The sequence below is a fragment of the Anser anser genome (assembly GCF_964211835.1).
Source record: "Anser anser genome assembly, chromosome: 12".
NCBI lineage: Eukaryota > Metazoa > Chordata > Aves > Anseriformes > Anatidae > Anser > Anser anser.
Genome location: NC_139733.1, coordinates 4,052,895 through 4,076,688, shown reverse-complemented (window position 1 = coordinate 4,076,688; position 23,794 = coordinate 4,052,895). Strand labels below are relative to the sequence as shown.

Here is a 23,794-nt window from a genome sequence, read left to right as displayed (position 1 = left end):
TTGAGACCCATGCAGCAGCAGAAGTGAGCGTGTGGCTGTATCTATCAGCCCAGACATCATGGCTTAGGTCTGTATCTTGCAAGATGCTTAGCTTGGCCAGCTCAGACGCAGGGACAGACCCATTTCCACCATCCCCGCTACAAAAGAACAGGAATATGGAACAAAGGAATGGGACAGACACATGAGTACCATCTGAGGACGCTGAAGGAAGCTACCTGCAACTAACTGACTTTCTAGGGCTGATACCTCTATGCACTGTAGACTATAATAAAACAACTTTTTTTCTCCATTCCTGCCGGCTTTCAGGCCTCCAAAGTTCTAGCCATTGTTGCTTAGGCTGCCACTACTTCTTTCTTCAGATTCACAGATTCACAGATTTCTCTAGGTTGGAAGAGACCTCAAGATCATCGAGTCCAACCTCCGACCTAACACTAAGTACTCCACTAAACCATATCCCTAAGCTCTACATCTAAACGTCTTTTAAAGACCTCCAGGGATGGTGACTCCACCACCTCCCTGGGCAGCCCGTTCCAATGCTTAATAACCCTTTCGGTAAAGAAGTACTTCCTAACATCCAACCTAAAACTCCCCTGTCGCAACTTTAGCCCATTCCCCCTCGTCCTGTCACTAGGCACGTGGGAGAATAGACCAACCCCCACCTCTCTACAGCCTCCTTTCAGGTAACTGTAGAGAGCGATGAGGTCGCCCCTGAGCCTCCTCTTCTCCAGGCTGAACAAGCCCAGCTCCCTCAGCCGCTCCTCGTAAGACTTGTTCTCCAGACCCCTCACCAGCTTGGTCGCCCTTCTCTGGACTCGCTCGAGCACGTCCATGTCCTTCCTGTAGCGAGGGGCCCAAAACTGAACACAGTACTCGAGGTGCGGCCTCACCAGAGCCGAGTACAGGGGCACAATCACTTCCCTCGACCTGCTGGCCACGCTGCTTCTTATACAGGCCAGGATGCCGTTGGCCTTCTTGGCCACCTGAGCACACTGCTGGCTCATATTCAGCCGACTATCCACCAATACTCCCAGGTCCTTCTCGGCCAGGCAGCTTTCCAGCCACTCATCTCCCAGCCTGTAGCTCTGCTTGGGGTTGTTGCAGCCCAGGTGCAGGACCCGGCACTTGGCCTTGTTGAACTTAAGGAACTAGTTCAGGAACTAGTCTTCTTTCTTAAACTTCCATGCAATGAGATATCAGCATGTTTTGCCCTGCTCCCTCTGCACTACGCTCCAGACTTCAACTCCAGGCTGAGGGAAGGAGATATGCATTTATTCTTGAACATCCCTGAGGCAAACCAGGATGAAGAAAACTGTTTAGCTCTTAGGGCTAAATATTTCAGTCACCTACAGTTCTGTGTTAACAAGCTGTTTTTCTTTCTATGATTGATTCAGGTATTAGAATGTGGATTTATATCAACCACAGTTAGACAAAACATTTCAGCATGTCATTTAATTTCCAGCATTGAGCTACAACGCTAACTCAAATAAGAGCAAACTTATGCCTGTACTGTTAAGCTTCTTGATGCAAAGCTATCAACGGGCACACTGACACTGCCTCAAGTTAGGGACATGCTAAAATATCCGTCTGAGCCCAGGGCATTCCAGATGTAAGCCCATAATAGACAGATGGAGACTCTGCTAAGTGACAGTAAATAAAACCTTTAATTGGTACATAATAGGACTTCCAGTAATGTGAAACACCAAATGACATGCCTTCAGTTCTATTAGCATTACTCTGAGTTTCATTGTCAAACATGAACATGGAAATCTTTAATGATCAGTGTTCAAAGGGGGGGACACAGGTCAAAACACAGCCCGGGACAGACACTTGTGCCCATCAACAATGTAACATCAAGCCACGCACAACATAAAGCTCCTTCTGACCCTTCCCATTCCTTCTTATGGCTTGCTTCTTCTCTTGTGATACTGTTCAACTGTCATGGTCCCTACAAATGTTTCCCAACAGGCCTAATCACATACAAGCAGTGCAAGCCAAATTCTGCTTAGTCTTTACAATGTCTGAATGCTATCTGTTCTGGGCAGGCTGAGGATGTGACAATTGAAAGAAGTCTTCACTACCATCATTTACAGTGCTGTTACCTCACATGGGCAGAAAAAAGACACTATTATCTTGTGAACGAAAGTCACTGATGATTATAGCAAGGCATATTGCATAGCTGCCATTAAGCACTGCCTAGCAGATCTGAGACAACTTTCCAGGCAATTTTGGATAAGCCCCACATACTTTAAGAGATATACAATGGGTGTTCACGTGTGATAGTTACAATAATTACCATACCTTATATGACACCGACTCCACCTTTGGCTTTTTAACAGGAGTATGCTGCAGAGTGTCTTTTTTATCTGATAAAACTGAATAAAAAAGAGGAAAAGTAAGTCATGGTCCTTTTCTAAACAGTAGCACTCGTAAGCCTTTACTTTGAAAGCAATTCAAACACAGTTATGTTTGACTAACAGTTAAGGTATGGTTTTCTTTACTGTAAAGCACATAACATAAAGACTAGTTTTGGACAGCGAACACATAAGACTCTGTCACACAGACAAAAAAAGAAAATATTCTTAAAATATTCTTACAGGGCAGTTCTCTTTTTGTAGTGTTTTTCTTCCTTCTGATTGGAAACTCATCAATTTTTAGCTCACCATCATCTGACACATACTCATATTCATCTCGTACAGGTTTTGCTTTATCTTCTTTAAAATTCTGCAGTGACCCAAACACACTAGTATTCAGTTGGGTTTTGACTCCCTTTGAACTGCAAAAAAAAATTACAAATCAGTAACAATATACTGACCAGGAAACATTTTGAGAATAGACAGAGAGGAAGACAATGAATACCTTTCCTCATACAGAAATCTCAGTCAATCTGAACACTTTCAAAGGTGCCAGAGCAATTTAAATCATTTTACAAACACGTTACTGTACCTACAATTTATATCCCCAAATACAATGCAGACCAGAGCAGCTTTCCTGGCTTGAAATAAGCACTACAAATTAAGTTGTCTCAAAGTATAACACGATATACATAATGGACACACAGCATGGAATTTTGGCATGCAGTGTTCATTTAAAAGTTTTTTTGTTGTTGCTTTTTTTTTTATATACCCTGAATAGGACCTGCACAAAATCATTTAATATAACAAATTTAAACTAGTAAGAACCTGAAGTGCCAAAAAACAAGACATAGCATGAATACTGAAGGCAGTAGTCTCAAGCAAAATCCCAGACTCAAAGGTAGATCTTTGCTGTTATGGACAACCAAGATGGATTCAAGGTAAAATCAAGTTCTATAGTAAAAAACTTTTTGTATAAGTGTATTTTCTACATTGACCATAAAGACAGATTTTCACCTTCTTGTATAAAAAAATAATCACTAGACTTTTTAATTTTCTAATTAATGAATATTCTAATATTTTTACTTACCCAAGCAACTTCTTATTAGAGAAAGAGAACGTAAATTTATTGTCCTTATTTCCTGATAAAGGCGTCTTTTCTGATTTGTGTTCCTCTTCCATTTTTAATAGTGAATCAGGTTTACTGTTCTGAAATGCAAAAAGACCCCCCCAAAAAAAAACAATAAAATCAGTTATATGAGTTGCTAATATTTCAGATTCCTAGGTAATGTCAGAGAATCCATTGACCTATACATAGAAAAAATATGCCCTGCAAATGAGGTAAGTAATAGAGAATTATAGTCTTCCTTAGACTAGATGGGTTCTAGTTCAGGGACTCGTCCCTGGTCAAGAAGAACTTCAGCACCAGTTTAAGCAGGGCCCACCACAAATATGCCTGATGTTAAATTTAAGTACAGCTCTCTAAAATTGGTACAGACTGAAGTAAAATATTAAACACTGCTCTTCATCATCATGCTTGTGCAGCTAAGGACAGAATCTAGCACAGTGCCTGTAACATGACCGCATTTTATTCCCAGACTCCACTTGCTTCTTTCACACCTTCAGAAGAGCTTGAATTACGAATTCAATATCAAAGTCATTTAGTCTTCAATTATATTTTAAGCATAGCCCTAATACTTTCCTAAGCTGTACTGGCTAGGTAATTAACTGGTATATATTGATCTGATCACGCTAACCGTGACTGTTTTTAACACAAAATTTAGAACTCAGATGTCTCTGTTAAAAGGTCAGGATTCTTAGTAGCTTTCTGCACAAGAAAAGACACATGCTTCTGTTTCAAGGAATTTTTTTGCACCTTTGTCATTAGAAGTTCGCGAAGTAAGCAAAATTCAGACAGCTATTTTTGCGAGAAAGCCTGTGTCACCCTGTTTTAAAAGGTACCTGGAGAAAAATTAGTTTATTCTATGGATGAATTTTTCTCACCCTACATTAGCTCTCTTGGGAGGCAAGCTTTTAGTCTATGGGGCGTGATTCAGATTTCATTAACAATATTTTTATGCCATCAGGAGTTATTGATCTGGAACTACTCCAGACTTAAAGTACTGTAACTAGGTTAGAGCAAGAACCACAAAAGTGATCAGCACTGAAAAATTTATTAGAAGTGTTCCTACCAGCTTCATTAAGGATAAGAATGGACAATTCAGCACATGCTTTTGAAAAACAGTCATACACCTCCTTTATTTGTGCTTACTTTGTTGTTTTCTGTTCAAAAATTTTTCATTGGGAACTGAAAATTGGTGACTCGTACTCTCTGCTTAGGTAGGCCTGTAAACATTTCTCCACCATTGACTTATCTCTATGTGGCAGAACCAGCAACAAAACTTAACAGGAGACCTTACCTTATATTTCCATTTGGCTTCTGTTTTGCTTTTATTTTGCTCTCGAGCTTCAAATTTCTCCACCTCATTCTGCTTATTAGCTGTTTCCTTATTGGGAACACTTAAAACATTCTTTGCAGCCTGGGGAAGAAAATCAACTTGTACTCTTAATGAGGATGGAGCACTGGCATGTTACACAAATACATTTTTATCTAGAATATAAGATGGCATATTTTTGAGAACTCCTTTTCTGATTTATCCCTTTTTGAATTCAAATGTGAGATTCAATCAAATATTGCTGTTTCAGAGACTGCAGAAGATTAGCTGCATTTCTCCTTCATATAGTAACAGACAAGATTACTGTAAAAGCATGTTAACCTCCCTGCCTATTGCTCCATGGACAGGTTTGGCAAACTGCATACAAACTACTAGGAAATTCAGAAGCATTTTAGAAAAGTCTTATGGATTCTTCTTAAGAAAAAATAAATAAAGTGTACAATGCATTATTCTGTCAGGACCTCAAAGAAATCTTGGCCTCTGCTGAGGTCAACAGCAAAATTTACATTAACAGACATCAAAATGAAACTTGTCCTACATGGGCAAAACCAGAAGCAAACTAGTGCTTTATCTTCGTTCACTCATTCTTGAGCAAAATCTCATGCAAACAAGATGCCCCAGAAAAAAGTCCATCTTGTCTGATGGACTGATCATGGAAATGAACGCAAAAGTGATAATAACACTTGAAATATTCATGTAAGAGTACAGGGGCAAAAAAAAAAAAAAAAAAAGTCTTAATTTTCATCTCACCTTAGTTTGGAGAGGGACCTGGCAGTAGTTTGCCAGACTCAGCTTGAAATAGTAGGTTTCTTTCTTCATATCAAATGAGTTACCAAACAAACAGTCAAATCAAATTGAGCAGCCAGGTTAAAAAAAAAAAAAAAAGGCAAATGCAAAACTCTCATTTACTTCAGTAAAGACAGGGTTTCACACTGTGTTGCTTAATTTTGTTTTCCATGAGACCTAAGGAGAGATTTTATCCCCACTATGACAAAAACAGGGGGGAGGTTAAAATACGACCCACCTTTCCCTTCTTTGGCGTCTCAATCTTTGTCAAAGCCTCCTTTGTGTGTGCCTCCAGCAAGTCAAGATTCGGGATGGCTGGCGGTGGACTCTCTTTTGCCTTCTTTCCTTTCTTTTTTCCTTCTCCCTTGACTTTTGGTGTTTTGGGAGGTTTGGGGGGTTTGGGAGGCTTGGGGGGTTTAGGAGGCTTAGATGGCTTGAGTTGTTTGGGGGTTTTCACAGTTTTGGGAGTCTTTTTTTTAGGGAGCTTTTCTACAGGTGGGGGTGGAGATGTCACTTGGACGGGTGATGGTGCGTCCTCCTTCTCCACAGGACAGATCTCCTCAGCATTTGTGTTGGCACTCGTGTCTGCTTTGCTGGCTTTCGAAGCATTCTGTAGTTTGGCACAAAATAGGAAGGCATTCAGATCCACCTGTATCATGTTAGATATTCCCCTGCACCCTCCCGTCCTTACGGAAACAAACACCAGAGAAACCTCCTTCAATATAGGAGTAACAGCATCCATATCTCAGGGAATGGACACCACACCACGTGTCACAGTAGCGTTCTGCCCACCACTAATTTCCCTTCAGCTGCTGCTCAAGCACAAGGTCGGCCTGGAGAAACTCCAGTGCTGAGGAAGTTAACTCTCACCAGGTTATATCAGGTAGGACTCTTCAATGGACTGCCCACACAAACAAACGTATAACATGAATGGTCTTTTGTTTAAAATGCTAATCAGTTTGAGTACAATCACTTCAATTTAATTCAGATGTGATAATGTAGCAGAATCGTATTTCATGCCCTCAGGTAAAATAAGCAGTGAAATAGCTGCCCAATTAAAACTGACAATACCTGACTAATTATAAAGAAGTTATTTTCTGCTTAACTTGCCATTCTGACAATCAATAAAAAGTACATACTGCATCAAAGAGGGTAAGATAGATTTCAATTTTGAGGTCTTTGGATATAGTTAGAATGCAACACCTTCTTCTCAAAGCACAAATGAACTAGCTGCTATCACCTTGCACTGTCACACACCTCCGAGTGGAACATGATACCAGACTTACTAGACAACAGCTCAATACAACCTCTGTGGGTTGTTGGTTTTTTTTTGTGTGTTTTTTGTTTCTGTTTTGTTTTTTAATATAATGATTATGCTTAATATAATAACTCTGCCTAGAAACCAGCCAAGAGCAAGGCCTCCTACTAGGCCAATGTCCAGAATGATAGATAGCTCCTAGCTCAGACAACATCACAGGTAAGACCAACGAACATAAGAAAAAGGACACAGTATATTGAGCATGATTAGGAGATGGCAACAACATTTTCTGAGCTCTACTGTATTCGTGGGTAGGAAGCAGCTATGTGAAAGGAAAAATAAGGATGGAGACAGGACTGTGGCCTGTCCTGCTAGCATGTCGTGGAGGAGGAAGGACGTAGGGCAGGCAGGCAGAGCATGAAGTCAAGGAGACAGCAAACAGGAGCCCAAAACATGTGGCCAGTCAGCCACAGACAAGAGTCCTGAAAAGTAACCCTACTGCTTAAACCTCTCATGAATTATTTTAACAAACAAGATAGGGATAAAAAGATTCATTTATTTCAAGTCCTCTGTTTTAAAGTCTAGCTTATTAAAAAATGAACAGTGTAGTTAACATGACGAAAAGAGCACAAACCTCACTTAATCGTATTTCTTTGGCAAGGTCCTTGATAAGCTGTGCTGGTTTGAAGTTTTCTGGTAGTTCATCTTCATGCTCTGCTAAAGCCTAAACCAGAACAAAGCCAGACTGCTGTTTCTGTGCATGATTTTTTTGCAAAAATATACTAAAACTCGTTAAGTGACACATCAATGTTTTTTCCAAACTACTCAAATCAATACTGACTACATCAGTAATACAGAAAAAAAAATACACTTTATTTCCCCTTCTAGGTGTTATTGCTGTTCCTTCAGGACAACTACTTACAAATTATTGCATGTTCACAACTGTAACATCAGTTTGCTTACCCCCTTACATGACATTCTGTGAGAAACTCCTTTTCTACATCTACAAGGAAAGGTTGTCTCAGAATGTTGTTTTCAGTGGACCCGATAGGCACATACCTTGTCAGCAGAGTGGTCTGGGAGCTCCCTGGCAGGACTGAGGTTTTCATTCACATGCCACGTTACAATATTCAAAGTTCAAATTTACCTAACTGCCAACACAGTCTGACTTCCTTTCACTCACTACTTCTCATTTGCATGGCAAGTGAGAAAATAAAGAGGGTGACATGAAGAAAAGGGATTCTGCATCAGACAGTCCTACTACAGGCAATCAGGAACAATTCTGAATTCAGACTGTCTTTTTGCAGTAGGAAGCAGCCAAGACCCTGACTACGTTTAAATCTGAGACAGCCACCTAAGTGATCTAAACTGTGTATGCAACATTGTTTACTCAGCTGCTCACCCCTTCTCAAATTGTTCCCATTTTATGATTGAATGGCCTGCCTCTTGCAGCTAATTCCCCCAAATTTTTGGAGCAATGCATACAAGAATAACGCGGCTGAAATGACCGCTGTGGGAAACTCAGGCTGCAAATCCCTTTAAGCCATCTCTCTGGGCATATATGTATTTCCTGGCTTAACTGATGTGTTGATTTGCAGGAACTGAGCACCTTGTGCACACAAAAATGCAGGCGTTGTTCTAGGCCTTGCTCACATACACAGCCTCTACTTAATTGATTTGGTACATGAAAATGCTCAGAGCCATGGAAAACACTCATTCAGTATCCTGTTGACCATAAGCAGAACTGATATTTTTAAAACTCCGATGGTACCTTTCTTATTCCCTGCTGACTCCTCATGTAGCATTATGAAACCCCAGCTGTCACCCTCCTTCCCTGCTCTCCTGGTCCCTTCTCTTTGGGATTCTAGAGTGAGGTGTTTTGCTGCGATGATACTGTCTGTTCTAGCATTTGTTCTTTGTTCCCATGACTGACAAACCTGAGGAACACAATATTAAAATAGGGTCTTCTCCCACCTGTTTTTTAGTCCATGACCTGAAAGCACCATTGAGAATTTTTGCTCCTTGGAGTAAATGAGCAGGTGGTTGTTGCCCAGCTTTGTGCAAACCTAAACAGAGAAAAAGCAGTGCCATTCAAATGCTGAGAACTGAAGTGGTTCTACATGAATTCTCTAATCTGAAAAAGTTTAAACTGTGAAAGTTAACTTAAAAGTTGGTCACCGCAAACAAATCCCTATTGTAACTTGATGGTAATAAGGAGTATATTTACTGTGTCATAAATCCAACTCTGCCTTTCTATACTGTGGTTCCTGTAAATTATGTTTACACTGGCAGTCATCTTGGTTCCTTTCTTGGTCACATATTCAAGCTAGCTTCCACGTTCATACATCCTAGGCTGTGGGCTTACAAAGCTGACGTGAGAGGTTGTTTCATTCTGTCTGAAAAAGCAAGTACCAGTATGTGGAAACAAAGCTATCCTGCACACAGCATTTCACTTCTCCATGAGTACAAGCTTGTCTAAACTTTTCTGCTCGTTACAATTTTTATTTAGTGTCTGTCACAAGGGGGCCCCCTTCCAAGCAACACTCCGAGGGACCCCACACCTTACTAGTTAGATAAATTGTTGTAAATGTATCTGGTGGGTGTCTCTAGACACGTTCCATAATCAGAAATAGAGGCAAGGAGAAAAGCGAGCCCAAATTTGTAGAGAACATAACATGCATGGACATTTGGATCAACTCTGAAGGAATATGATTTAGAAGATTTTGAATGTCACAGAAAACTTTGCTTTAATTCGGAGTGCTCCTGCTGCCCTGCTGACCCCACCACTGATGTTCCCGTGGACCCATGTATACATATGACCTGCCAATGTACTTCCACCAGAATCATCAGAATTATGAGAAAAGGTGGCACTATTCCATGTGCCTTGGGCTGACAAAGAAAGCAGCTCGTTACGTTAAGACAGGGAATGAATCCGTAACTTACACTACCCAGCCTAGGTAGTTGGTTACAACATTATTTGCCTCTGAAGCAACTTAAATATTTTTAACAAAGGAGATGAAATCTTTACTTGAGTATAGGTAAGAGGGATGGCTAAGGTCCTTCCTAGAGAAAGGTGGCAGGCTGATTAAGGTGATAGCTGGACCACACCTGCACATTCAGCTGACATGTTAGAAGTAGTTTTTAAATACTAGCAAGACTGCTTTTGGCAACCTGTGGCTCATCAGCAGAAAATAAGAGTAACTATTTTCAGGCCCCCAAATCTAAGCAATTAAGGCAGGCAAAGAAAAGCAGTTTTACCTTTGAATGTCTCTAATAGATGCTTTCCCATATACCAACATGCAGTTTCGAAGTTTGGAAACTGAGTTAGACTGACAATTTTCAATCGTCTTTCTACTTCATATGCCCTGCAATACAAAGCAAACTGAACTTAAAAGCAAAGCAGGTCACAAGTATGTTGCACAGTGTCAAGCACTGCTCATAAATGCCTGAGGTTCACTTCGCAGTACACATGGAAGGATATTTCTTTGTGCTGCCACCAAGTACTCTGGCATCAGACCAAAAGCAAAACATAAAAATAACGCTAGTAAGAAACTGTGATATAGATGTAAGATATTTTTATTGCATTATTTGTCCAACATCAGTAGAGACTACTTCTATTGTTTTACACCGGGCAAAGAGCCCATCTGAGCAGGTGAATAGGTGTCCAGAAGGCAAATGGCATGTTCTAAGACAAACATCCTGACAGTTTTTAACAATTCTCCCTTCAGAATCTGGCCATTTCAGTCCAAACACCTCACATATTCTTCCATGCACTATGTAACAGGTGTAAAGATGGGCTTGGAATAACCCAGCAAAGGAGAAACTGGTCAAGGGGACAAATATGGGTATGCTTTCCAAAATTCTCCCAAAGAAGCTACATCAACAACACCACTGCAAACGCAGGATAATTATTATGAGAGAGAATGACCAATTTATTAAAACCTGACCCTCTACCTAAATTAAGATTTTAAAAACAGATTACCTCATCTGCATTTCAACACTTAGACTATGTAGAAAATGTCCTGCAAAGGCCAGGCAGTCTACAGGTGTTAGAGTTGCATAAATCCAACCTAGAAGAGAAAGAAAAGATCCTTGAGAATAAATACTGGGCCCATAGTAACAAACAATGTATTCACTACGTGAACTTCATACTTCACTCTACAACTTACTTCCTACATACCAACACAGCTCTTCAGTCCAAGTCAGCACTAGAACCACCTGTGCTTTGAACAAAGTTGCATTCGGGCCCTTGTTCAATTTGCACTAGTAAGGCCTAGTCCAGGAACTTGCTAAGCACCTTTCACTCACAGTCCCAGGACCACCTTCGACTGTGGCTATTTCAAATAGACAGACAGCGAAGGGAATATATTGCCACAAGTGCCTTTACTTTTTTATTGCTGTTAAAAGCAGCAGCAGTTACATAATAGTAGCTGTTTTCACATCACTGACAATTCCTGACACTGACTTTATTGCAGTGTCAGAAACAGGTGTTTTCCAAACACTTATTTTCACACTAAAATCTACCTAAATTAGTCAATCTCCATACATTGTTCAATGTTTATTCCACCATCTGCTTCACACATGGTCATGAGAGAAATGAATATTCTTTATGAATATCATCCTAGGAACTGAGAAAAACAAAATTCACCACTCAACCTACAATGAAAGCCTGAGTCTATGAAGTAGCCTATAAAAATCTGTGACACCCTGGTCTTCAGCCTCTTGTGAAACCATAAACACACATTCACACCATGCAGGCACCTTGGTGTCAAAGGGAATCAACAACCAAGAAGTGAAGCAAGCAATGCAACGTGAGCTCTCCATTAGATACTGTGGCACAAAACATCAATGTCATGCTTGGACATACAGAGAGGACTTGGGAGTTACTTCAACCCAGGTAGACCAAAAGTGGAACGCTGTATGTACTAGTTATATTTTTAAAAGGCTGTTAAAATATTGAGAGAAAACAGTAAAAGTTCAGGGGTTGTTGTTGTTGTTTTTTAAGCACATAAAATTAGACTTCTACTGAGAGTTAGACTTCATACTTTGTCAGAGAAAGGTGGTCAAATCACATTCCTCTAGCACTTTGGACATGCTGTTTCGGCAGCTGTAAAACAAACAGTAAACCCCACCTGTAATCACCTGCTCACCTGAAGGAATGAAGAGTGTCTGTCCTTGTTTAACTGTGCATTTGTAACATTTATCTACCTGGTCTGCAAAAAACATTTCACTGTGGTTTGCTGCTGATTGCCAGCGTTCATAGAGAGAAATATTTGCAGAGGCTGGTTTGATGAGATAAAATATTTTTTCTCCCTGAATTAGAAAACACAAAATTAGCAACCAGCAGCCAAATCAATCAAAGCTGCACTGACATGGATACAAGCACTCACAAATATTTAAATAAATAAATATATAGCATTACATATTTTAACACTATTTAAGTAAAACTTACTAGTCAGTTTTGTAAAGAAGGGCTGAAATAATTAAATCACTAGCTGACTACATTTGCTCAGATTTGTGGGGCAGATGGTACACAAGGTTTGTAGTGTCAGGTTCCCTTACCCTGCAAAAGCAGGATGTAATATCTTCCAGGTCTTAGGAGATGTGCTTGCAGAAGGCACTAAACAAATATTCACGTCCTAATAGAGTGAGAATACACCAACAACTTCCACATGACAAGTAAACCCTGGCACTACTGAGAGTGTACCCACTGACAGCAGTTAAGGCTTTGCACATTTCTTATGTGTATAAGAGGACCATTGGGGAAAAAAATGAGATCAAGAGAATTTTAGGATGGTCTTCACATATAAAATGTAGTTCGTTGCTAAATACACTGCAAAAAGATGAACCCTCACCTTCAGCACATGGTACCATGCAGAAGCTCCTCCCGAATCTATGTGGAAATCTGTGTAGCTGTCCTTCACACAGATCAGGCAGTACTTGGTAACTTTTGGTTTAGCCAGAAGAGCATCATCAGGCCAATAGTTTTCCACCCAGGACAACTTCTTAACTATATCTGGAGGTTCTACAAAACTGGACATCCTTTATAGAGAGAATTAAAAACAAGCATGCATCTTTTAAGAAAAAAAAAATAATAATAATAATGCAAGAATCCCAATACAACCAAAAGTGGACTCTGACTCTATTACTTCAATGGCAATATGAAGCAACAGCTTACATATCAGTGGAACTGTTTTTTATTCAGAAAATTTGTGAAAACTGTTTACAGATATAAATCTAAGGCTTTTTAAGTATGACGATGCAGCAATGACCCTTTGAATTCTTTCAGTAGCAATATTTATGATGAACTGTTTATATTTTCCAGTTCTTGCCTCTTGCTATGCAGGCTCAGTTACCAATTGTGCTATATCCCAGCCACTTTTTCAGCCCCCTTCAGAGAAGTGAAAGGTGTGCACTCTTACATAAGTGGTCTAGTAAATCTTAACAACTTTCAGGTTAAACGTAATAGTAATAATATTTACAGCATTGATACTTCAGACTTGTGAACTAAATAAGTCTTGATCTGCTGCTGAAAATCAGTTAACTTTTTATTTAGATTGATTAAATTACATGAAAAACTCTGAAGAAGAAAAAATATAATTTGGGTTGATAATGTTAATATACTTAAAGTATGATATATAATTAATTTATATATTGTCTTATTTAAAGTAAACATACCATTTAAATACATTATATAAATTATATAAGCATACCGTATATTATTAATCACAGCCAAAATGATGTGGTGGCGTAAGAAGCAAGTATTATACGTCTTTCATCCCCAAATGTGTTAAATTTTATATTTAAATAGTGAAAATTTGGCCTACTATTTGCAGGAGGTTGAAGTTCACTGTTGGACACTCTAAAATATCACTTCCGTAAGAGTATCTGCACTTCAAACTAAAATTAAAAGCTCCCATGTGTCATTTATACTCACTGTCAAATACTGATAACAATAGCCCCATTTAAAATGGCAGGGAAAGACAGAGCAGTGCATTCAATTAAAATGTCACTGTCTGTGCTAAGAGATAAAATATTTGCTAGTTAATGTCTAAATTAGCAGCATATGACTGACAGCACCAGTAGTCCTTCAGAATAAAAGACCTCCCGTTATTCTCTGATAATGGCAGAAAGCTAAAAAATTCCTACTGAAAATACTGGTAATCTTAGAAGCCTGTAATTACTACAGATGCCTTCTGCAGGAATGGGTGTGCACTACTAAAACACTAACTACAGGGCTTCAGGTTAAAATGGCTTAAAAATAAATGAACTTGTAATTATTCATCAGCTTACTTTTTAAAGGCTATATTAAGTCTACTGTCCTCAGCTAAAATAGAATGGTCCCCAAAGCTACCATTCTTATTTGTTGTTGTTGTTGACACTCATCATTTTCTGTGTTGTGTTTATACAAAAAGGAATCTTTTCCTCCATTAACACTTCCCATTAGAAGCATTAGATACCCAGAAGGACTACAAGAACTGTAAAAATAATTACACAGTTGCATAAACTTCAATATATTATAGATGCATCTACCTATTTATAGAATAAAATCACAGCTATATAAAGCACAAAGCAATAACTTGAACTCTTAGGCATTTACATCAACTGATTATCCTATATGTAAAGCATATAATTTAAAGCATGAGAAGAACAGTAGTTTTCCTGTCGTTAAGGATTGATGATATTCACATAGCCAGTATCATGACATATGTCTCACTGAAATACTAAAGCACCTCAGCCTCAAATGCAGAGCTCATCTGGTACTGTTAAACACACACACACACACACACCAACTTTCTGTTGAGACGTCAGCATCACTCTAGTTCTGAACTGCTGTCATCCAAATTACAGGTTAACTTGCAAAAGCACCGAGACTGAAACTTTAACACATAATATAGGACTACAAAATCATAATCATTTCAAACTTACTCTCATTCGAGGACATCCAGTGACATGTTATTCCATACCTAGAGCCACATCTCATCTATTTACTTTAAACAGAAGATTTCAGTAAGCAATATACAATTCACTCTTGCCAGTGCTGTATGAATAGGGTGTTCACTATGTCACAACATATTTTAAAAAAGAATGTTCCAAGGAGATCAACACGTTAAGAGGTTGCCTTAATCTGGAAGAAGAGCTGTCGCTGATTTACATCCATCAAGAGTCTCATCTCTCATAATATAATAGTTTATATTATATATATATATATATGTATATATATATATATACATATATATATAAAAGACCCCCTTTTGTCCATATTCTCCCACAAATCCATGTTGTCCTTCTTTCTTTGGGTCTTACCAGTATGTGTCAAGCCCCATCTAAGATCATAATAGGAACGTACGACATTATCACTCACCACCAGGACAAGGCAGAGAATTCTCTCCTGGAACAACTAGTTATGTCCTAGTTGTAACTCTCTAGTATACAGTTGAACTGAATTAACTATACCTGTACTACTGGAGTTAAAATAAAAATGAAAAGATGTAAAAATGTTCCATTCTGATATGTGAATGTTGATGGCATGTGAATGGTGATGATATGCATGTCTGAATTACCATGAAAAATTCTGGCCCAACCAATCCACAACACACCATACTCTTCATACAGCTACAGCACTTTCATTTCCGTGCTTTCCCTAAAATGGCTACATATGGACAAAGCCATACTTGTCAGCATCACAAGAAACCAGGATCCCAAGGCTAGAGCAGTACTTGTTAAGGAGGGAACCACTAGAGAAGGTGGAGGCTGTTCAGAATGCAGCAGTCAGACCCCAGGGCACCGCGTAGTGCCGCAGGCTGGACCAGCTCACCTCGTATCTGAGAACTCCAGGTTAGTCACATTGAGGACCCTTTTTCTGTTTGTACTGTAGTAGTAATCCACAAATTCCTTCAGCTTCATCTTGCAGTCTTTCTGTTTGGTGACATCAGTGACATCAACACTTCTCTCTGGTCCTAAAAATTAATTCAATGAAAAAGGGAGATTGATTGGTGGCCTGACTTGTCCCATTTTGTATGCTTGGGTGTGAGTTAACATTTCCAGAAACATCTCAAACTTTTTATTTGTTGATTTTCTTAGCCTTTGTAATTTATTTGGTTTACATACATAAACTGCATATATATAAAATGGTACTTTTTTATTCATGCCCCATGATAAAATTATTTCCATAGTTTTTATTTTTAAAGGATTAATATTATTTTTCATTACAGACATTATTTGCTTGGTGAAAATTATATGCAAATACCTGAATATCTATGGAGTAAGCCCTACCCACCACACCGTAAATTTCTTGTGATTGAGTGCAATACTGTACAGGATATCTTGTCAAGCAGATCTTTCAGGATGGTTTTCCTCATGCTCTATTAAAGATTTTATTTATGATTTTTTTAAAGAAATATTTCAGGTGTACCATGAAATTTTTGACTTTTTTATCACATTAGGAGAGAAAAAAAATATTTTTCCCCCTACAAAACACCAGCACAGTAATGACATATTTGGCAATCTCATTTGTGGTGTTCCATCCTCTACTACTTGCTTTAGATTGTTTCTAGAAGACATTCTAGGTCCAATGTAATAAATTAAAAACAGTGAAATAAATTCCTGCTTGCGAAATCTCACTGAAGCCAACCAATCCCATGGAGGTTACACCAGCATTGTATTTGTTCTGTTCACTTTAAAAATCTGGTGCCAGCTTTGGGTTAAATAGCCTATGTTCTTCCCTTCAGCTTTTCATTAACAATTTTTTTTTTTTTGGGGGGGGGGGGGGGGGGGGGAGGTGGACTATTTCAGCTAGACGCTGAGAGAAAGCCAGCAGATACATGAGCAGCACCTAGGTCAAACAAGAAAATCTGCTAAGTGTAGCAGATGGGCAAGGAAAATATGTTTCCTGTAGAAGCAATGGGATAGAAATCAGGGGTCTTGAATTCTCCTTTATTCATAGTTATCTCACTGCACACAGTCGCTGCAAGAGGAACAAAGGCAATCAAGAACAACAGTGGCTGTTGACAGCATCCACCAGTTTGGGGAATAGGTCAATGGCCTGGTAAGTACCACACAAAAGGAGAAGTGGTTAGCAGGTTATAAAAGGAGATGAAGGGAGCCCTGAAACACAGACGTACATTAGAGCTGGAGTCATATCTCCAAAAGGACGGCAGTTTACCAGAACACTGGAAGGAACAAGAATCTTAGAATTTTAGGTTGGATATTAGGAAAAACTTCTTTACCGAAAGGGTTGTTAGGCATTGGAATGGGCTGCCCAGGGAAGTGGTTGAGTTACCATCCCTGAAGGTCTTTAAAAGACATTTAGATGTTGAGCTTAGTGATATGGTTTAGTGGAGGACTTGTTAGTGTTAGGTCAGAGGTTGGACTAGGTGATCTTGGAGGTCTCTTCCAACCTAGACGATTCTGTGATTCTGTGTGATTCTGTAATCTCATTGGAACTGACACAGAAGAGAGACAGAGTGAGAGAGAAGAAGAGACAAGATCACACATGCTAAAGGAAAAAGGATGTGGAGATGAGACAAGTGACTTCAGAGCAGTTTCATGGCTCCTGGCCAAGGTATGTTTTCCAAGGGTGGATGACGTGATGACTTGCAAGATGCAGTACAACACCCTGCCCAGGTTAGAGACCGAAGGATGCCAGCACGAATCCAAATGACCAGCAGCAATGACAAAAGCTCTGTCTGTGAACTGACACCAGTGTTGAAATGGACTGCCTCTGCAGAGTGGGAGTCTCGGTCTAGTAATTCCTTCAATAGAAAGTGAGATGGCAGCAATCAATTAAGACTTGGCCCAAAGGAACAATTTATTGATACTACAATGACTATTTTAATACAGTGCTATCGAGTACAATGCGGTCTGGCTCAGGTTCACCGTAAGATACACAAGTTGGTACAAGAAACAAGCGTGGATTAATTGCTAATTACAGGCTACCACTACATAATAAAACTTAAAGTTTGCATAGCTCAAGGTCTGATGTCAGTATTTTACAATAACATAACCTCCTTCCTCCTTTGGCCATAAAACACACATATATACCCCCTACCCCCAAAACCTCATTTTCATTGCTGTCTGTAAAATCACAAGAGAAAATACTACTGATTCTGAGCTAGCAGGTAGCAAGCAATGCCAGTGCATGCTACCTTTCAGTCCCTCGCCTCTCACAGTCACAGCCCACTAGGACCATGCTGGCTCCTGGAGAAAAAATTACCCCGGGATTATTTTGACTCACACCAAAAGCCAAACTTCTTCTCTGCTACACCTGGGGGATGGAGGAATATGTGCAGGGTGTGCAACCCCCTCTTTCTGCCTCTTCCAGGCTTCCTCTATAGTGTATGTTGATCAGCCTATATACAGGTTACATGGCCGTAAAGTTTTGAGCTGCCTCCGTCTTTCCAAAGCCTTTCATCTTTCCAAAGCCTTGGACATACAGTCCAAAAGACTCTTGTTATTTAACCTGCAGTTGACTGCCACCCTGCCCTACTGCTGGTCTGCACCAAAAGGTAGACCAGCGATATTCCAGGCAAGGGAGCCGTTTTCACAGCCCTGGGACCAGTTTTAAAGAAGCAAATAAACTCTAGCAGTAAAACGTTACTGCTGTCCCATACGCACCAACGTAGTTTTCAACATCGCTGACGTAGAATGTGGGTGCTGGCACAGACAAACCCAGACCATCCTTCTTTGGAACCAGGATGGGCTCTGTGAAACCATTTTCTTCCAAATACTCTGTTGTTAGTTGGCTGCCTGGCACTTTCACTACTATATCTTCAGCACTAGAAAAGTAAACACAGGTAAGGTTCAATAGTAAGGTGCTTCCAGGCAGAGCTTGGCATCTTCTGCATTTCACTACTGAAAGGAAAAAGTTATAAGCAAACAAGAATAAACTGACATCATCAGATAACAGTCACTTCTCCCTAAAGCCTACGTTGCATATTTTGTTCAGGTGGGTGTCTCAGCTGTTTTTGACACCTAGAATGTGCTTGAACCTCAATTCTGTTTGTTTAAAAAAAAAAAAGAAAAAAGAAAACCCAAACTTCCTGAAGCAGTGGATTCTAGGCACCCAATTCTTAGCTTGCTTACAAATGCCAGCTATGCTATGATTTTTCTATATTGCTGTGGGTAGCTCTACTGAAGTAAGCAGTATATGAATGTGAACTCTAGTATGACTTGTATGCCTTTTGTTTAACATCCAATTTCCAAAAAAAGTAAGTGGTATATTTGTTGAAAGCCAACCAAAAGTATTCTCTAAATAGCAATTTGCAGATAGGCAAGAATGCACAATGCCAGCAACTATAGACAAAAAAAACCTATCAGTCATGAAATGTACAAGTTCATATTTGTGATTATTTTTTTTTTTTTAAAGAAAACATTTATTTTGAGAACCCTCAAACAAACAAATTCCTATTACCTGGAATAAGCACTCTATATGCAAAGCACCTCTGAGAATCAGGCAAAGTCCTGTCTTTGGAAGAGACTACACTAGATACAATAAACCCCGAGGTCTTGGAAAATTCACTCAACAGAGCTAAAAATCAATAGTCTTTCAGATGGCATTAGCCTACATGGTGTTTTAGGCTGTCACTGAGACCTGCCCCGAACAGGTGCTAAACAATGTTTTAGCAGCATCCTATACTCTTCTGGAGTAGGTTGAAGTGACTACACATGATGGAAAGCCATGGAATCGGAGGCTCAGATCTCTTTGTGCCTAGAGAGCTAATTTCATTCCTATGAACCATGCTGACGATCACAACTAACTGAAAAACCTCAGTTATATGCAAAGGAGGTGCATGAGACAAAAGCCATAACGCAGCATATTGCAAAGCATGTAAGGCATACTAAAACCATCTACAACCAACACACTCAACTAATACACCAACTACTGGAAACTTCTGAAATAACAGCTTACAGTGAGAGACTATTTTCCTAACTATAGGAACCTGTCAAGTTACCAGTGATTAATGTCAAAGAAATTAGTGTTAAATATTTCAATTTAAAGGAGGTAAAGTTTAAAATGCTACGTAATCTCAAATAAATTGTCCAGGAAATACTTTGCAAATCATTTTTAAGTAGTCAAATAAATTGTTCAGGAAATACTCTGCAAATTATTTTCAAGTAGCTGAGAGGCTTCAAAGTGACTAATAAAAGGGCAAGTTTATCAAATGATCAGTTATTCAAACCGACAACTGTAAAAAGAATTTCAAGGCCAATTTCTAGATCTTTTCAAGAGCAAAATGTTTTGAATTCAAAGTGAAAAATGAGTGTACTCTAACCGATCGTCAGGCCTAAAAGCGCTCCAGCAGACGTTGCTTGTTGTTCGTCTCTCTTTGAACCAACCTGGGTAACCAAGCAACTCTTTGGTCTTTGTGAAGATATTTCAGGCCTTTCCTGCAGCGTGGGGACAGCCAGCTCTGTCACCGGCAGGCTGGGGACAGTGGAAATAACAAAACTTTGCATGTTTACGCCCAAAAGCATTACTTCCCAGAACCTTGAAGGCCAATACGTGACTGCCCTCTTCTGCATCAGTTCTGAATTACAGCTCACGTTTTCAGAGTTACCAAAAACGGGCGGAAAAACGGGCGGGATAGGCGATGGCACTGAAGGGCATGGCCAGGCGTTACATGTGCTCCATCTCTGCAGGCACAAAGCGAGCCAGGCCCAGACCGCCACGCGATCAGCCGGGCCCGCAAGACACCAGGCACATGCTGTAGGCCTTGGATGCCACCATCACAGTGGCTGGCGCAGGCATGGACACAGCCCCCAGTATTGTGAAACCTCGCTCCACAGGGACGGCCTAGGCCAAGTACCGAACACAAGACTGCCTTGCGCATGCCCTGTGTTGGGCGCTTAAGTGCTTGAGCAGGGGCCTGTAATTACCTGGCTTCGTGAAGCACATCAGGCATGTGGGGCAAGGCAGGGGAAGCAAGCAGCGTATTAAATGCATTCCTTCGCAGGCACTCATGTGGCAGGGCTTCCCAGGGAGAGTAAGAATACAAACTTGCCGGATGCAAGCAGGGTTAAGATGTAGAAAACAGCTCATTTCTGGATCATCCCAGCCACAGTGGGCAATCAGGAGGCAAGGTTAGTCACTGGGTCTGGGGGAGCCTGGCTCACACCGCAAGCAACATGCAGGCCCAGCACTGCCGCAAGGACAGCGGTGGCACGGTGGGGACCCACACAGCCTGCCCATGCCAGCACTTAGGGCCATGCTCCTGCTGCCATGCCACAGCGTGGGCACCCCTGAGCAGCATGGCCTAAGGCAAGCAAGAAATGGAGTGAAGACCGCCAGAGAGGCGGCCAGGTGGGCAGCAGCGTGAAACACCGAGCATTAAGGAATATACTGCTGATCCAGCGTTCATGGCACTGATCCTGCTGCCTCACAGGTACGTTCTGAGGCTTGGCAGGGATTACAGCGTTCTGTATTTCTGCAAACAGCAGTACCAGGCAGCAGTAACATATGAAGGATGGAGGCTGGAGGTTTTAAAGAGCAAGATGTAAGCTATGGGAAGAACCTCAGAGGAAGGCAGCATTTGGGGAAATCAGGTCCTTGCATGTGCTCTTACAGCTTGACACTTCTTTGCTTCCCACAGAGTGCTTATTAGCTCACGGAGGGTTTCCTGCTTTAGAGAACTGGGATACCTCTTGACAAAGTAGATACTAATTAACTGAAGCTAAGCTCCTGTTTAAATTCCAGGTAATCTTGTGAGCTGATAATGAAGAAGAAGAAAGCATTTGGGAAACAAAGAGCACAGACTAGAACTACATGTAATGACAGGAGTGTAAGACTGAACGAATCAAAATCATCCATCTTATGGAAAGCTCTAGAGCATATTCATAGATTTCAGTTACCTCCTGGGTGTAAAATAGCATCTGACAGGTTGTTACAGGTACGTCTAGTGTATCTGGCACTAATATAACTTTGAATAAGCACAGGAAACAAAGGTACCATGCAAGCCAAAGAAATGGATGGTGAGAGAGTGTCAGCAGCAGCAGCAATACCAAATAGGAAGCTGCAAGTCATCCACATAGGTTGGGTGACTTCCTCTGCTGTCCCGATGCAGCACAGTCTTTCAGTTTATTCTCAGTTTGAGCAAATGGTATTGATATACCATTAAACCTTTGCAGTTACATCTCACATACTCATTCGAGTCTGGTTTGCTTCTGTATGTGCCACAGAAGTGTCTAGTAACGATCATACCAAAATGGAGTCTGACACCTACACTGAAGTACCTGAACAATTAATTTAGTTATTATTATTACTACTGTTACTATTCTAATGCTATTTTGGTATTAAAAAAAAATCAGGAGCTGAATGACATGAATTCAGTTTTTTGCTTGTTTGCTTTCTTCACTATTCCTTTTGATCTGAGTCTCACCAAGGGACTAACTGGTTATAATTGACTGTTGTGTTCTGTGAATCAGCCATGATGTTTCTGTCTTTAAACGAAGACCCCCTGTTTTCATTTCATCAGATTCTGACTGCTGAGCATTGGGTTTTGTTCTGTGAACATCTGCAGATTTCATTCATTTTCTTTAGAAGAGATAATTTCTCAACAGGACTTTGTTTTACTAATGCCAGAAGTGTCAATGCCAGAGGCCTGAATCTTGCAGGGACTCGCTTTGACTACAGACTGTACTTGCTCAGTAACTTTATTTTGGCAAGAGATATTTTCTTATTTGGCAGCATATATTTCCTTATGTGTGCATGGAAGTGGGAAACAAACAAAAAAAAAATGGAGGTCCATATTTTTAAATAATTTGGGAATGACTCGTAGATACTGAATATGTGAGCACAGATCTTCCAAGAATATGCAAACCTCTCAGACACCCAGGCATAGCACGTACACTCAGTCAAATTCCCGTTTCTTTAAATTAGAGAAGAAATCCTATACAGTTTTGTATAACTTTCAGCAAGGTGCTGAAAGCATTAACTGAGAACACATCTCCCTGGAGTGACTGGGGAAATGAAGACATTCACTAAAAACTAGACGAATTGCCATCTTCTCCGAAAGGAATGTCAGTCTTGATGTGATCACTTACTTCTTAGGGTATATCGCTGGTTTGGATTTTGTGTACAAGCCTAGGGTTTTGGATTCAGAAGCTGTTTGTACCTGCAATTTCAGAGGCTATCCTAGGTTACTGAAAACATTCTGCCTAGACCTTAATCCTTTTTTACTAAATTAGCTTTGCAACCTTTCAAATTGTTCTGTACTTAAAAAAGGCTAAGACAAAGATAAAGCAGGCCCAAATAAAAATAGCCAAGCAAGTAAAAATACTGGGTACTGAATTCAGTGAAATACATCTGTAAGCAAGCACTACAACATTCTGCAGGGGTATTTTCAGCCTTTTCCTTAACCAGACTAATAACTGATATTTGAAATTAAAGTGAGATCAAATCTTCTGTAAAATGAAGAAGTTTTCTGTTTACCAAGTACATTTTATCAGTTTCTATGGGTACTTCTAAAATAGTTAGTCATTAATAATTAAGAATTCATTTGGCTAATGCCTACTTCAAAAAAAAAAAAAATAAAACACCACTCTTACAAATGGCTGTGAAGCAGCCTAATAAAGTGCGGAACATGTCACCTAACAATTAGCACTATTCATTACCCCAAATAAGAGAGTCTTTGTCACTGTAGCAACTGAGGATGTCATTGTTCTTTTCAAGATGGAGAGACTTCAGCAAAACCATTAGTATTTCTGAGAGCTGGATAATTCTGTGCAATAAATTTGTTAGTCTCTTATTCAAGCATATGTTGTAGGGGCCAAACACATTCTTGTTCTTGTCTTCATACATACTCGCATCTACTGAAATCCGCAGGAGCTGGGTTCAATCAACAGTAGATTTTCATACTGCTGCACAAACAAAACATGGAAGAGCCAGGGACATCTGCAATAAGGAAGTGTTCACTTAAACTTCATAACCCTGTACTATCCAACGC

The 23,794-nt window shown here is 40.0% G+C and overlaps 1 protein-coding gene across 8 annotated transcripts in view; it reads right to left on the bottom strand.

The window, feature by feature from the left end:
• PHF2 (PHD finger protein 2) overlaps positions 1–23,794 on the bottom strand; it is a 106,152-nt gene that overhangs the window by 16,734 nt on the left and 65,624 nt on the right. For all 8 annotated transcript variants that reach the window (XM_083795905.1, XM_083795906.1, XM_083795911.1 and 5 more), the window contains 13 exons: positions 18,468–18,628; positions 15,670–15,811; positions 12,707–12,893; positions 12,002–12,164; positions 10,834–10,921; positions 10,110–10,216; positions 8,826–8,917; positions 7,486–7,575; positions 5,832–6,203; positions 4,772–4,891; positions 3,442–3,560; positions 2,595–2,773; positions 2,299–2,372 (listed from right to left, as the gene is read on the bottom strand). In XM_083795905.1, coding sequence (XP_083652031.1) covers positions 2,299–2,372; positions 2,595–2,773; positions 3,442–3,560; positions 4,772–4,891; positions 5,832–6,203; positions 7,486–7,575; positions 8,826–8,917; positions 10,110–10,216; positions 10,834–10,921; positions 12,002–12,164; positions 12,707–12,893; positions 15,670–15,811; positions 18,468–18,628 — 1,894 coding nt within the window. The remainder of the gene's footprint in view (positions 1–2,298; positions 2,373–2,594; positions 2,774–3,441; positions 3,561–4,771; positions 4,892–5,831; positions 6,204–7,485; positions 7,576–8,825; positions 8,918–10,109; positions 10,217–10,833; positions 10,922–12,001; positions 12,165–12,706; positions 12,894–15,669; positions 15,812–18,467; positions 18,629–23,794) is intronic.